This window comes from Harpia harpyja, chromosome 1 (assembly GCF_026419915.1).
Source record: "Harpia harpyja isolate bHarHar1 chromosome 1, bHarHar1 primary haplotype, whole genome shotgun sequence".
Classification (NCBI taxonomy): Eukaryota; Metazoa; Chordata; class Aves; order Accipitriformes; family Accipitridae; genus Harpia; species Harpia harpyja.
The window spans coordinates 56,044,696-56,057,616 of NC_068940.1; the positions used below are offsets into that span (position 1 = coordinate 56,044,696).

Below are 12,921 nucleotides of genomic sequence, written 5' to 3' on the forward strand. Positions count from 1 at the left end.
GGCACAGGGTGGTACCAGAGGGAGCAGTGCTATAAGCAACTCACCAGGTCAATTAATAGTCATTAAAAGAAAGCAGCCTTGGGAGGTGGCTAAGACTGATTTTTAGAGAACAAAAACCAAGAGCAAAAGAGATTAAAGAACAAGAATCCTACATGTGTAAAACACACACATGCAAAGAATTCAGACATATGGAGTTGCAGACTAATAAACCAAGATAAATGTCAGGGCCCTGAGGCCAAAATTGCCCTGCCCAGCAGGGCACCCACTCACCCTGCCTGTGAGCCTGGGGGTCCCATTTCAATGCCCAGGCTCTACCTGAGCCACATCATAGGTGTATCCATGCCCAGCCCCATCCCGTGTACTTCCCCACTTATGGATTTTGCTTCCTGGCTTTACATCAGACCTGGCTCATCCCTTCCTGCGTGACAATCTCCAGATAACTGGCAGAACCTGCTGGTCCCACCAGCAGTGCTCATCCTGCTTGTGGACAAGAGATTGTGCCCCAGCAGCCAGGGCACCACCTGCCCCAGGGTCTCCCATGTCTACAGCTTCGCCCCCTTGATTGTGCCGCTCTCCTCACCCTATTCCCTAAAAAGACATACAATTAACCTCAAACAAATCCTACCATGTCAATGTTGTCATTGGCATAGAATCATAGAATAGTTTGGATTGGAAGGGACCTTTAAAAGTCATCTAGTTAACCCCCCCTGCAATAAGAAGGGACATCTTCAACTACATCAGGTTGCTCTTAGCCCTATCCAACCTGACCTTGAACACATCCAGAGAAGGGTCATCTACCACCTCTCTAGGCCACCTGGTCCAGTGTTTCACCACCCTCATTGTAAAAAAATTTCATTCCTTCTATCTAGTCTGAATCTACCCTCTTTTAGTTTAAAACCATTACACCTTGTCCTATCACAAGAGGCCCTACTAAAAAGTCAATCCCCATCTTTCTTATAAGCCCCCTTTAAGTACTGAAAGGCTGCAATAAGGTCTCCCTGGAGCCTTCTCTTCTCCAGGCTGAACAACCCCAACTCTTTCAGCCTGTCCTCATAGGAGAGGGGTGTTCCAGCCCTCTGATCATTCTTGTGGCCCTCCCCTGGGCCCGCTCCAACAGGTCCATGTCTTTCCTGTAACTGAGGACTCTAGAGCTGGATGCAGTACTCCAGGTGGGGTCTTACAAGAGCAGAGCAGAGGGGCAGAATCACCTCCCTCGACCTGCTGGCCATGCTTCTTCTGATGCAGCTCAGGATATGGCTGGCTTTCTGGGCTGCAAACACATGTTGCCAGCCCATATCCAATATTTCATCCACCCGTACCCAGGTCCTTCTCAGCAGGGCTGCTCTCAATCCCTTCATCTCCCAGCCTGTATTTATACTGGGGATTGCCCTGACCCAGGTGCAGGACCTTGCACTTGGCCTTGTTGAACCTCATGAGGTTTCCATGGGCCCGCTTCTCGAGATTGTCCAGGTCCCTCCAAACGGCATCCCACCCCTCAGGTGTGTTAAACACACCACTCAGCTTGGTGTCATCTGCAAATTTGCTGAGGGTGCACTCAATCCCACTATGTCATTGATGAAGATATTAAACCGTACTGGTCCCAACACAGACCTCTGAGGGACACTACTCATCACTGATCATCTGGACATTGAGCCGTTGACCACTACTCTCTGGATGTGACCATCCAATCAATTCCTTATCTACCGAATAGTCTACCCATCAAATCCATACCTCTCCAGTTTAGAGAGAAGGATGTTGTGGGGGACCATGCCAAAGGCCTTACAGGAGTCCAGATAGATGAAATCTGTAGCGCTTCCCTTGTCCAGTGATGTAGTCACTCCATAGTAGAAGGCCGCTAGGTTGGTGAGGCAAGACTTGCCCTTGGTGAAACCATGCTGGCTGTCTCGAATCATCTCCTTGTCCTCCATGTGCCCTAACATAGCTTCTAGGAGGATCTGTTCCATGATCTTCCCAGGCACAGAGGTGAGGCTGACAGGTTGGTAGTTCCTAGGGTCCTCCTTTCTACTGTTTTAAAAATGGGTGCAATGTTTCCCTTTTTCCAGCCACCATGGACTTCACCCGACTGCCATGACTTTTCAGGTATCATGGAGAGTGGCCTGGCGACTACATCAGCCAGTTCCCTCAGGACTCTGGGATGCATCTTGTCAGGTCCCATAGACTTATGTGTGTTCAGGTTCCTCAGGTGGTCACGAACCTGATCTTCTCTTACAGTGGGAGGGACGTTGCTCCCCCAGTCCCTGCCTTGAGGTCCAACCACTCGAGAGGTGCGGGAAGGGAGACTGCCAGTGAAGACTGAGGCAAAACAGTTGAGTACCTCAGCCTTTTCCTCATCTGTTGTTACCAGTTTGCCAGTCATGTTCATCAGGGGTACGCTTTATTTACCTTTCCTTTTCTGACTGACATACCTGTAAAAGCCCTTCTTATTCTTTGTGTCCCTTGCCAAGTTCAGCTCCGGCCTTCCTGACCCCACGCCTACACAACCGGGCAGTGTCCCTATACTCTTCCCAGGATACCTGTCCTTGCTTCCACTGCCTGTGCATTTCCTTCTTGCCCTTTAGTTTGATCAGCAGGTCTTAACTCATCCATCTGCATCCTCCTCCCACCAAAGAGTCTGGGACACTGACAACGCACCACAGCCCCCACTCCAGCTAGAGCCATCCACCATAAGACTCAGAGGAGCTGTGATAGCAGGAGCATAACACCAGAGAAAGGGATAGGACACAAGGAAGTATGTGTACATAGTCTGTTTTATTATTGAGACTTTTCTCCCTAACAGTATTTTTTCTTTTCTTTCCTTCTTTTTTTTGTAATAATAGTTAGACCAATAATTATTCTTTGATCAAGATTACAATTAGGCTAAGAGTAAATTCATGGCTTTGCTCATAAGGTAGCGGGGTTTTTGGCTTGGAAGCTGCACAAACAGTAGTACAAAAAATTGGTGGAGAACATAGGTAGCCTAGGCTATAATTTCAATGCAACAAATTCAGCCTTTAATCTTAAGAGTGTTCCACCCTTTGATAGGATTTCAGATTTTGTTTACAAACACCCAAAGACAAAAGATTGTCACTTTTGTTTCAATGTTTTTTGGTTTTTTTAGGAGGCAGAATATGGTATCCAGGCAGGAGCAACTAATTTCTGCAGAAGCAGGAAAAATAAAACAGCAGCGCAAATAAGCCAAACTTCTACAAGTCTGGTGTTTTGCAATTATTATAGATCTTCAGGATTTAGAAGATTGAGGCATTATAGTCACTTGCTCTCTCTTCTTCATCCCTACAGTGAAAGTATTTCTAAATTCTAGGTTCATTAAGTCAATTCATTATACTCTTTACATGTATTTTGGAAGGAAGATAAAATTTTGCAACTGATTCACAAGAATCAGTGAAGCTTTAGATTTTAGGACTTTTAGATTGATACTATTTAGAAAAATATAAAATCAATAGTATTCAGAATACTAGTTTTCTGTTAATCTAAAGTTTCATGTTTAAATATATAATTCCTGTGAAATTAATTTAGAGATTGATATCAAAATGGTATATATATATAGACATCTAGAAATGTCAAGGAAAGCTATGACAATTGTTATGGGTGAAGGTAAAGACTTGTGTTCAGACCGTAAAATAAATTTGCCTAGCCTTAAGGATATAACTAGACAAGGTGGACCATTCAACTTACACACCTGTTCTTCCAACCATCAAAGTTGAGGTGGCTTTGTTACTTCCGAACAACACCTCATTGCATTACAGAAATACATGCAAAAGGCAAAGCTCCTGTTGTGCTAGAAAAAAATGAATGACAGCAGTCGTTGCTAAGGTGGGAAACAAGTTATAATCAACAAAGCACATCAAAGCTGTTTAGTTTTGCTCCAACAACCATGACCTTGCAAATGTTCATTTACCCAATGAACACAGGTATGTCCTTTTAACTGAAGTCAATTATACAACTGTACCGTATGACTCCATTGACCTTAGGCATTTGGCCCATGCTGCTACATGTTATTAGTAGCGTACGTCTGCCTGTGGTGCAAAGGAGTGCAATTACTGTCACATACAATGAAATAGAAATTCATTCTGTTTACAAAAATGGTCTGTCAGACAGCTAAAACTTTGTTAAAACAAACATAAGCAATACTATTTTATGTAAAAAGCATTTTCATATTAAAAGTTTCATTCATTGTTTTTTCTTGAAATATCTGAACGTTAAGGTAGAGAGCGCCCCTTACCTCCTCTCTTGTTTAACTTGGCATACCCTGGCACATAGCTGCTTGTCATAGATGATGAACTGCTGAAGGAGGAGTGGGGTAATGCTGAGACCAGAGGTTCATCACACTTTTCTGAAACACAAGAAAACAGATTCACTTTTTGCTGTTAATTATTCACACATATTAATTGGAATCCCAACATTTCACTAAAAAAAAAACCAAACAAAACCAACAAAAACCAAAGAAACAAAAAACCTACCCAAAACCCACAAGAAAACCCACAAAAAACCCAAGAGGCACACACCTCTACATGAAAAACAAAGACTTCAAAGAGAAAAATTAGGTAATGGTAATGCCTAACCATGGGCCACCACTCTCTTTAGGGATACTACAAATGAACAAAAAAAGCCTGCCCTGACACATCTGGAATGGTTTTGGTGACATGAAAACATAGTGCTGAAGAAAAGTATTATCATGAAAGCTTTATAAGAAGTAGATAAGATACAAACTTTCAGTTCTGTAATAGAAGCGCTAACAACCGGATATTTTTCAAAAGAAAATAAATTAGGGTATATTAATAAATGCGTACGAATTATCACATATTACAGGTTTACTGAAAAAAATTAACAAAATCTTTTTAAAAAAAATATAATCTCTATAATCCATTTGAGTACTTCACTTCTATTTTACTCAGTATAAAGAAGATTAACTTGGTATTAGCATCTAAGATGAAAAAAAAGAATCAGAATCTTTGCCTTTCTAATGAAGAAAATAGTTTAAAACAAATCTCCTGCTGTGGTACGAAGTTATGTAAATTAGAATGAAGAGAATTGGCTTTTGACTTCTCAAATACTTCAATAGTTAATGTACTGCCTTTGTTCTAGTTTTTCCTCAGTTATTTCAACAGATGGCTGAAATATGTAGGTTAAATTACTCCTTTACATTTCAGGTACAACCTAAAAAAACCATAACCTACACCAATCTGCTTGACTAATCTTTTTAAATACACGCACTGCAACACAGGCTCTGCTGCAAGTGGAAACACCCTCAATTTATGTATCTAGAAAGCATTATTAGACCACTCCTGGTAAGCAGCATATTTAATGCTCAGCCACACCACCGTTTTGGTACAACTATAAAATGGTGATTTGGTCAGACTGGATCACACTTGGAGAATGAATTAATCCTACACTCAAAAGAGGAGCTTTAAGGGGAAAAAAAGGATTGTGAGTGAATCAAGTCATTTATAATGCAGGTCTCAAAATTTCCAGTCTCGTGTAATGAAAAATAAAATGACTTTCACAGCAATAGAAACTGAAGCACAGAAATACAGAACAACTTTCATTCATGAATCAGTACTTTGGCATTTAACATAATAATAAGTTTCCTTCACAAATCTCCGAGAGCTTTTTAAGGGAGAAAACAAAATTCATACCAGCATAAAAGCACAGGTAAGAGTAAAGGGCAACTGCTTTGCACTGAATTAAAGGACAATTCCAATTACTTTAAAGTTCACTACCACACTATTTAGTGATGGAATTTTGACAAGGGAAGATAGATGGGTTTAAGCATTATTATTGTTTATACCACAAAACAGAAGGATCGATTCCTCTCCTCCCTCTGCTTTGGCTGCAGCCACACGGCACATTTGGTCAGAAGCCTCCAGCCAGATGGGTACGACGCCTGGTGCTCACTCACATCACACCACCCAAGCAGCACACTAGCATTGCACAGGACCTCTCCCTGGCAGCAGGGGTATGGCAGGGAGCAAAGGCCTACGTTTTAAGATCCTGGGTGCCAGGCTGCTATTATTTCAGTCAAAGTAGTACATGGTTAGAGCTTAAGAATAAAAGTGCGCAGCGGATTGAAGTACAAATTTTACCCTAACTGTCATAATCACGGAAAGACAGAGTTACTTGACAAAGTTTTTCTCATGTATTCATTTATAGTGTATTTTTGGTAGTTCATAAAAATAGGTTTTCAACTTAAAGACTGCTAGCAAACTGCCAGTTCATCATTAGTGTTACCTAGCTAGAGATTTGAAGTCACTTGTCATTCATTAATTCTGTTGTCTAGGTAAAAATGGAACGAAACATTTAAAAGCAGAACAACACATAATCAGAAATATTTAAAAAATTCATAACAAAATCTCTTTATAGCATTTTCTTATGTCTATCTTACATGATATTTACTGTTAAGGAAAAAAAAATTCTTATGAATAATGACAGCTAAGGTTGAACATGTACCTTTGTTCAGTTTCCTGGAGGTTTTTTTAGTATATTTTTTAAAGCAAATTGTTAGGTTTATAAGATTTTCCCCCATCCATAGTTTCATACTGGAGGGGAGGCGGTAGTGGGGAGAAAAACATGCATCTTTATGGAAGAATATTAGGAATAGAAAGATTTAGCTACAAAAATATTTGCTACTTATGCAATTTGATTAATTACTGTATATAACAGGAGGCTACCTGTAACAATATTCTAAAAGAACTTGTGAAACAAAAGAGCTATCCTAAATCAGAACAAAAAAAACTTTTAAAAAGGGATAAAATGTGAGCAAAATCCTAATATCTGCAACAAACACCCCACCACCACCCATACCCCCCCGCCGCCCTGGGTTTTAGACAATCTGTTCAGAAACAACACCACAGCTGAAAAAAACCTCTTCAAATAGTAGAAGCTCATCGGAACTTATATTCTTTTACTGATCCCAGTAGCTATTGCGAAAATCGCCTGGTGCTACTATTGGTGAAGCTACACAAAAGGAAATATGGAAAAAACTTGTCTGGAAAGAGTACTAGCTTCTAAATCATCATCACCCTGTATGGCCTGCCTTGTCTCTCTGCTTCAGAAACCCATCCTCTTGGATTCAAAAGAGCAAGACAGAGAAGCTTGACATAGTAAAAAAAAAAAAAATCCCACAGGGAGTATCACTCTGTATTTGCCACTATTGTCACATTTTTTACAGACATTCATGAGTGGTGTTTATGTGCTTTTGAAGTATTGAATCTGAACGTCTGCTTTCTTAGTTTGGTTGGAATCACCAATACTGGGGGGCAGCAGGGGTAGGGAGGAGCAGAAAAACCAGAGTTGATATAGTTTTCCTTCACTGTTGTTTAGAACTGCATTTGCTTCCTATGCCTGTTTTGGGATACCAGCTAATAACCTGAAGAATAAAACAAAAAATACCTCACTTTCTCATTATTTAAAAAACAAACACACACACCCCAATCCGCCTGCTCATTTAGGCTTCAAAATATAGGAAATTCACCATAAATGTGTATAAATTACAGGGAAGGATTATACTTCTGATTAATATATGTTAAAAAAGGTATTAACCTCATCAATAACTCATGACTTTAGGTCCAACAGAAGAAAAGTTAAAAGACTGCTTACATAAGCTAATATTTCTAGCCCTGTGTGAAAGTTCCACTAAATATATTGCACTATTTAAACTTCCTTCATAACATGAAATGCTGTTATGCCACAGATTTAAGAGAAAAAAAATCCTTGGGAACCTTTGGTTCTTTCTGCAGTTTTAGTTATTTCCTACAGAATCCAATTTTTTACTTACTAAAACCAGAATCATATATACCTTCCTGTTACTGAGATATAATAGCTTTCCCCATATAAGTCAATGTACTGTGCCCTGTTAATCAATTACAGAGCACACTCTCCTGCCAGCATCGTAGCAGCAAAGAAATAAACTCTCCTCCATACCATTTATCTCAGTGATGTATTAACATCCAAGCCAGCTTAGGTCCATTTAAATGTTAACTTCCTGAAGCAAAACCACACTTCCACTCCACTCCATTCTGTTCAGATAGAAAGAACCGATAACTTTGTCATAGGTATGATGACATTTGCTACTCTGATTTTCCTATTCAGAGGGAAATTACAGTATATGTCCATCAGAAACAAGTTTCCTTGAGGTTCAAATAATTAGATCAATGGAAGAAAGGTCACCTATTGTCATCAAATACAAATGGAAAACGTTTGCAATCCACAAGCTTCAAATTCCTCAAGACTAAAGACTAGGAAAGGGAAGGACTGCTATGCACTTGCTCTGTTCTTACATGCTTTCTCAGGCACCTGGCTATTGGAAACCAGATACCAAGTGAGATAGATCTTTTGTCCTACCAAATGCAGCCTCTCTCATATTCTGGTGTTTGCACTCAACAAAACAAGGAAAGGATACCTGTCCTTTCCTGTTTCACAGTCTATTTATAGTTTATAGTTTATTTATATAGTCTACCCATCATGCTGGATAGACTAAAACCAGCTGTCTTCTACTTTACCTGCAATTGCTTTAATTGCTACTTAGTTAGTCCGTAAACTATCTGGGGAATAGCGACCAGACTATTTGAAGGGTCAGGCCTTGATTGTAGCACAAAGCAGACCATATACACACAAACTCTTGATTTATCAATCCCGGAGGCTGTTAAAGCTTAATCCTTGCTATACCAGTGATTTCAATGATTTTTAGTGGGCAAAGCAAAGTAAAAAACCTAGATGCTTCACTTCACGGAAGTCTGTTCAAATGCTTAGCCTCTTGACCAATAAACAGGTCACCTGTAAAGTTGCTGACATATCTTATCAAAGCAGTCCAAGCAGATGAAAAAGACAATCTGCAGTTTCTCTTCTTGACGTTTGTATCTAGCAGTAGGTTAGAATGCATACAAAGAACTATACATTTAGAAGTGTTAAGAAATGGGGACAGTATACATTTATAGTCACAGGTGGTTTTTATTAATAATTTGAAGCTGCTTTAGACGATCTCGCAGAAGCTCTTGCGAAGATTCTGTCAGCAAAGCAAAAAGAGAGCTAAGATGTGTATGGTGCTTCTGAAAAAGAAAAAATATTTGGATACTGAGAAATAGCAGTCATCAGAAAAAAGTGACAGTGACCTACTAAGAATGCTTTTGAAGAACAAAGGCTTTTCCGTCATTATGGTCCAGTGTGCACTGAGGAACAGATGTTTAAAAAAAATACCAAACCCAAAATCCACAGATTCACCCCTCCTTCTTCAAAATCTTCAGTCAAGATTTCCTATCAAATTATAATCCATTATCATAATCTTCCTGTAGGATACTAGCTCTAAGACATAAACATGCTGCCAATAACAACTTTACTAAAGAAAGCCCCATATGTGTATGCCAGAAATTAAGAACTTGAAAGCTGATCAACTTAGATGCAGAAAGGCAAATGACTGCAATATCAATATTGTGTTCTGAGTCCAAAATAGCCACAATTAATCACTAGCAGAATATGAAACAGATGAGTCAATCTGAAGTAGCATTAAAAAAAACATCTCAGCCAAGAAATACACAAAGCCAGGGCTTTCTGACCAAAAAAAAAGTCTTAACCATTTCTCTTTTACACAATATTTTGACCATACAAACAGAACATTTACAATACCAAGCCTGAAATCTTAACTATTATCAGTATATCCAACTCATTAATTATACAAAAATGCCTGTCAAGCGCAAGGAAAAAAAGTTTAAAGCAACTTTTAATCTTTACTTGTAATGCAAAAGACTCCTGTTTTAAAATATGAATTCTAATGTAAATGTTGGGGAGCAAGGGAGAGAATTATATCATCTGGGTTTAATTTGTACTGTGTGCTAAATGCTAGTTATCCTAAACACAATTTTCTCCTCCAATTTGAATATGTAGAGCAATTTCTCTGTAGCATGCTGAGGAGAAAGAATAAGCCACCAAGCACTTCTGAAAAGCAGTCATGAGATTGCAAGGGCACTCTGGAATGTGGATAAATACGTATGGGAATTGGCATATCTCCAATGACAACCAATAGGAATATTAATGCGGCTGGTTTGGATTGCAGCGTATTAGTATGCTGAGACAGCCTTACTTTTCATGTTGCATAGACAGATTTTAGAATATGAAATGAATGCTAGAATCCACCATGTTTAATTCACAAGACTGTGTCCCCCCAAAGAGTAGGAATAAATAAGCATAAGTTGCTAGAACATTTTATGCACTCTTTCAAATGAACTTTTAAAGCAATGCTAACCGAAAAGCGGGAGATGCTACAAAGCAGTTCATGGTCAACGGTAACCCCTTAAAAAAAAAAAAATTAAACTTTGAAGGAAGTGTTATTGAGGACAGCCTATCACAGGTTCAATTTCAATGACAAGAAAAGCAACCTTGGCCCTGTGTCACAAGCCGGTTGCTCAGTATGATAAACCTATAGCTAAACCTCTCATCATGTGTGACAGGAGCACTGCTGGAGAAGCCCCTTCCTTAGTCCTCAGAAGGGCCACTAATAAAAACAATAAATATTGATGATAATGGCTGGCAAATGCCAGGCAGGGTGCACCTCATGCTCCAAGTTCTTAAGTCAGCAAGAAATCAGTAAAGAGCTTATCAAGGAAGCCCTTCTCTTATGGGGAAAGGAAAATACTTGTTTGTCAGGTGTATTTGCCAAATGTATCAGCATTTGGTACATTTGGGGCGGTTCAACAACCTTTTCCCTTATGCATGTTCTGTTGTGTTTTTCTTGACTGTGGGAGATAATTTAAAGAAATCCACCATAAACTGTTACTTTTTTTTTTTTCTTTTTTTAAAGATAAAAATCTAACTTTACTCCCCAGCAAGTTTCTTGGACCACTTTGTCAACCAGGTAGGGATGATAAGTGGTAGAGTGAAAGCTTCATTTTTTTTTTACTCTCTTCTGTCCCACCTACTGTCCCAAGTGGGACTCCTTTTGTACCATGCTAACATTAGAAGGGTAATGAAAACCAACCCACTTTTTAAATAACTTAAGCCACAACACAGCTGTGCACACTCCACCTGTGCAAACAGGGTAATACTCTGCACGCACAACAGCTACTTTCCCAGTTACTATTCCAATTTGCATGTCAGAAATTCAATGCAAGGCTTACATAAGCCTCATTTGGCTTCTTGTTTGCTATTTCTACTGGCCTCCGTTGCTTTGATCTGCTATTTCTCACTGTGCTCTTGTGAGCATAGTGCTCCTTCCATATTGCAGAAGTCTGCAGCTTCCCCACATGACTGACATTCCACAGGACAGTCTTGACAGACTGCTCGGGAGCCAAATTCACATTCAGTTTCATGAGCAAATGAGTTCAAGTGTAACTGAAGCTTTTCTGTAAGTACCTCTGGAGCTCAGTTATAATCTAAAAGATTAGAGCAGCTCATATTGATCGCCTGGGATGTTTCATATTCTACTTCAAGTTGCATACCATCAATAGAGATAACACATTGTTGCTCAAAAGGATGGCTGCTGCTGAAAAGGAAGAAAACATAGCAGCTATTTTTCCCCCTCCAAGGTGAAGCCATAAATTACATGAATTTAGTGGTCTCCACACAACCCTTACTGCTCAAGGTTACTTGTTCTGAGGTTTATTTCAAGCCTTTCTATAGATCTCTGTAAGGAAAGGAACAAGTCTCATGTAATGTTTCTTATGGCTGTTCCTTTGCTCACAGCAGAGCACAGGCAGTCAGGACTGTTGCTTTGTTCTGGTTCCGATTCAGGAATTAGCCTTTGAGCAATGCTGGATGCGCCACCAGGGCCACATTTCTAAAAATGCATTTGGATGCCCAAAGACAGGTAATACTTTACAAGATTTTCCAAAGTATCTTTCTACCTGAACTTTGTTTCTGATACCTATTGACTAGTTTTCAGAGTAGCCAAAGCCTTATTAATCCCAAAGGCCATGGTATGGCTCTACATGTTTTGACTCCTACAAATGAGTGCCGTATTTCATCCAAGGACTGGGTTACTAATAAATAAGAAAACTTTCTTGTTTTGAGGATTTATTAATAAACATTTGTAAGCACTCCTGGGAAACATTGGAAATGGTAATATCATAACAATAGCACAAATGTGCAATGTATTAGATGACTACTATCAGACATTTCTGGCTGCACTGCCTTTCATCAAATGGCATACAACATGTTCCACAGTACTGTCCATACTTCTGTCTTTAACTACTGAAAATGAGAAAAGGTTTAAAGTAAATGTCATTAATTACTATGATCTACAATTTAACCAGAGAGATTAGGATTTATTTTTTAACGAAATTGTTCAGTTTGGAATCATTACAACTATAAATGTGTACAAAGCAGCCTCTTGAAACTCAGATTTATAAAAATTTTAACATTTCACAAAGGAAAAATAGAAAACTTCACCCAAAATTTGTACACTTCAATTTTTCAGGAAAGTGTCAATATTTTAAATTCTGAATTTACAAAAATGTATATTTTCTTCAATATTTTACATTTGGAAAGAACACGGGTCCTTAAAATTAAACTTATGTCTTACTTTATTATTTAGTAGCATTCAATTTTGAATGATTTAAAAATACATACATTCTTTTTATTGTCTCTAAGTTATATCTACAGTAAGGTTTTTGCAGAGTTTTGGTTGGTTGGTTTTAGGTTGTGGTTTGGGTTTTTTTTACTGGAAAAGAGTAGACAGAGGACATTTTTACATCACTGTGAAACAAAAACAACTCTGGATTGCCTTTGGTTTACTTTAGAGCCTGCAGAGCATTCGACAGTCCATTGAGAATTTGGCAAATGTTCATGCCGTTGCACTGTGTCTTTTATGAACAAATTTATAAACTGCTTTGTACCCTATGCAACTGGAAAAGTTGTATGAGAAACCTGCCATCTTATTTGCTCAGTTTTAAAAAATACTCAGGTCAATTACATCTG

At 39.0% G+C, this 12,921-nt stretch overlaps 1 protein-coding gene across 1 annotated transcript in view; it reads right to left on the bottom strand.

Moving 5' to 3' along the window:
* The window catches only part of CNTNAP2 (contactin associated protein 2), a 1,249,274-nt gene that overhangs the window by 859,978 nt on the left and 376,375 nt on the right, over positions 1–12,921 (bottom strand). Inside the window, exon 2 of the mRNA XM_052795237.1 lies at positions 4,241–4,351. Within this exon, the coding sequence (XP_052651197.1) occupies positions 4,241–4,351 (111 nt within the window). The remainder of the gene's footprint in view (positions 1–4,240; positions 4,352–12,921) is intronic.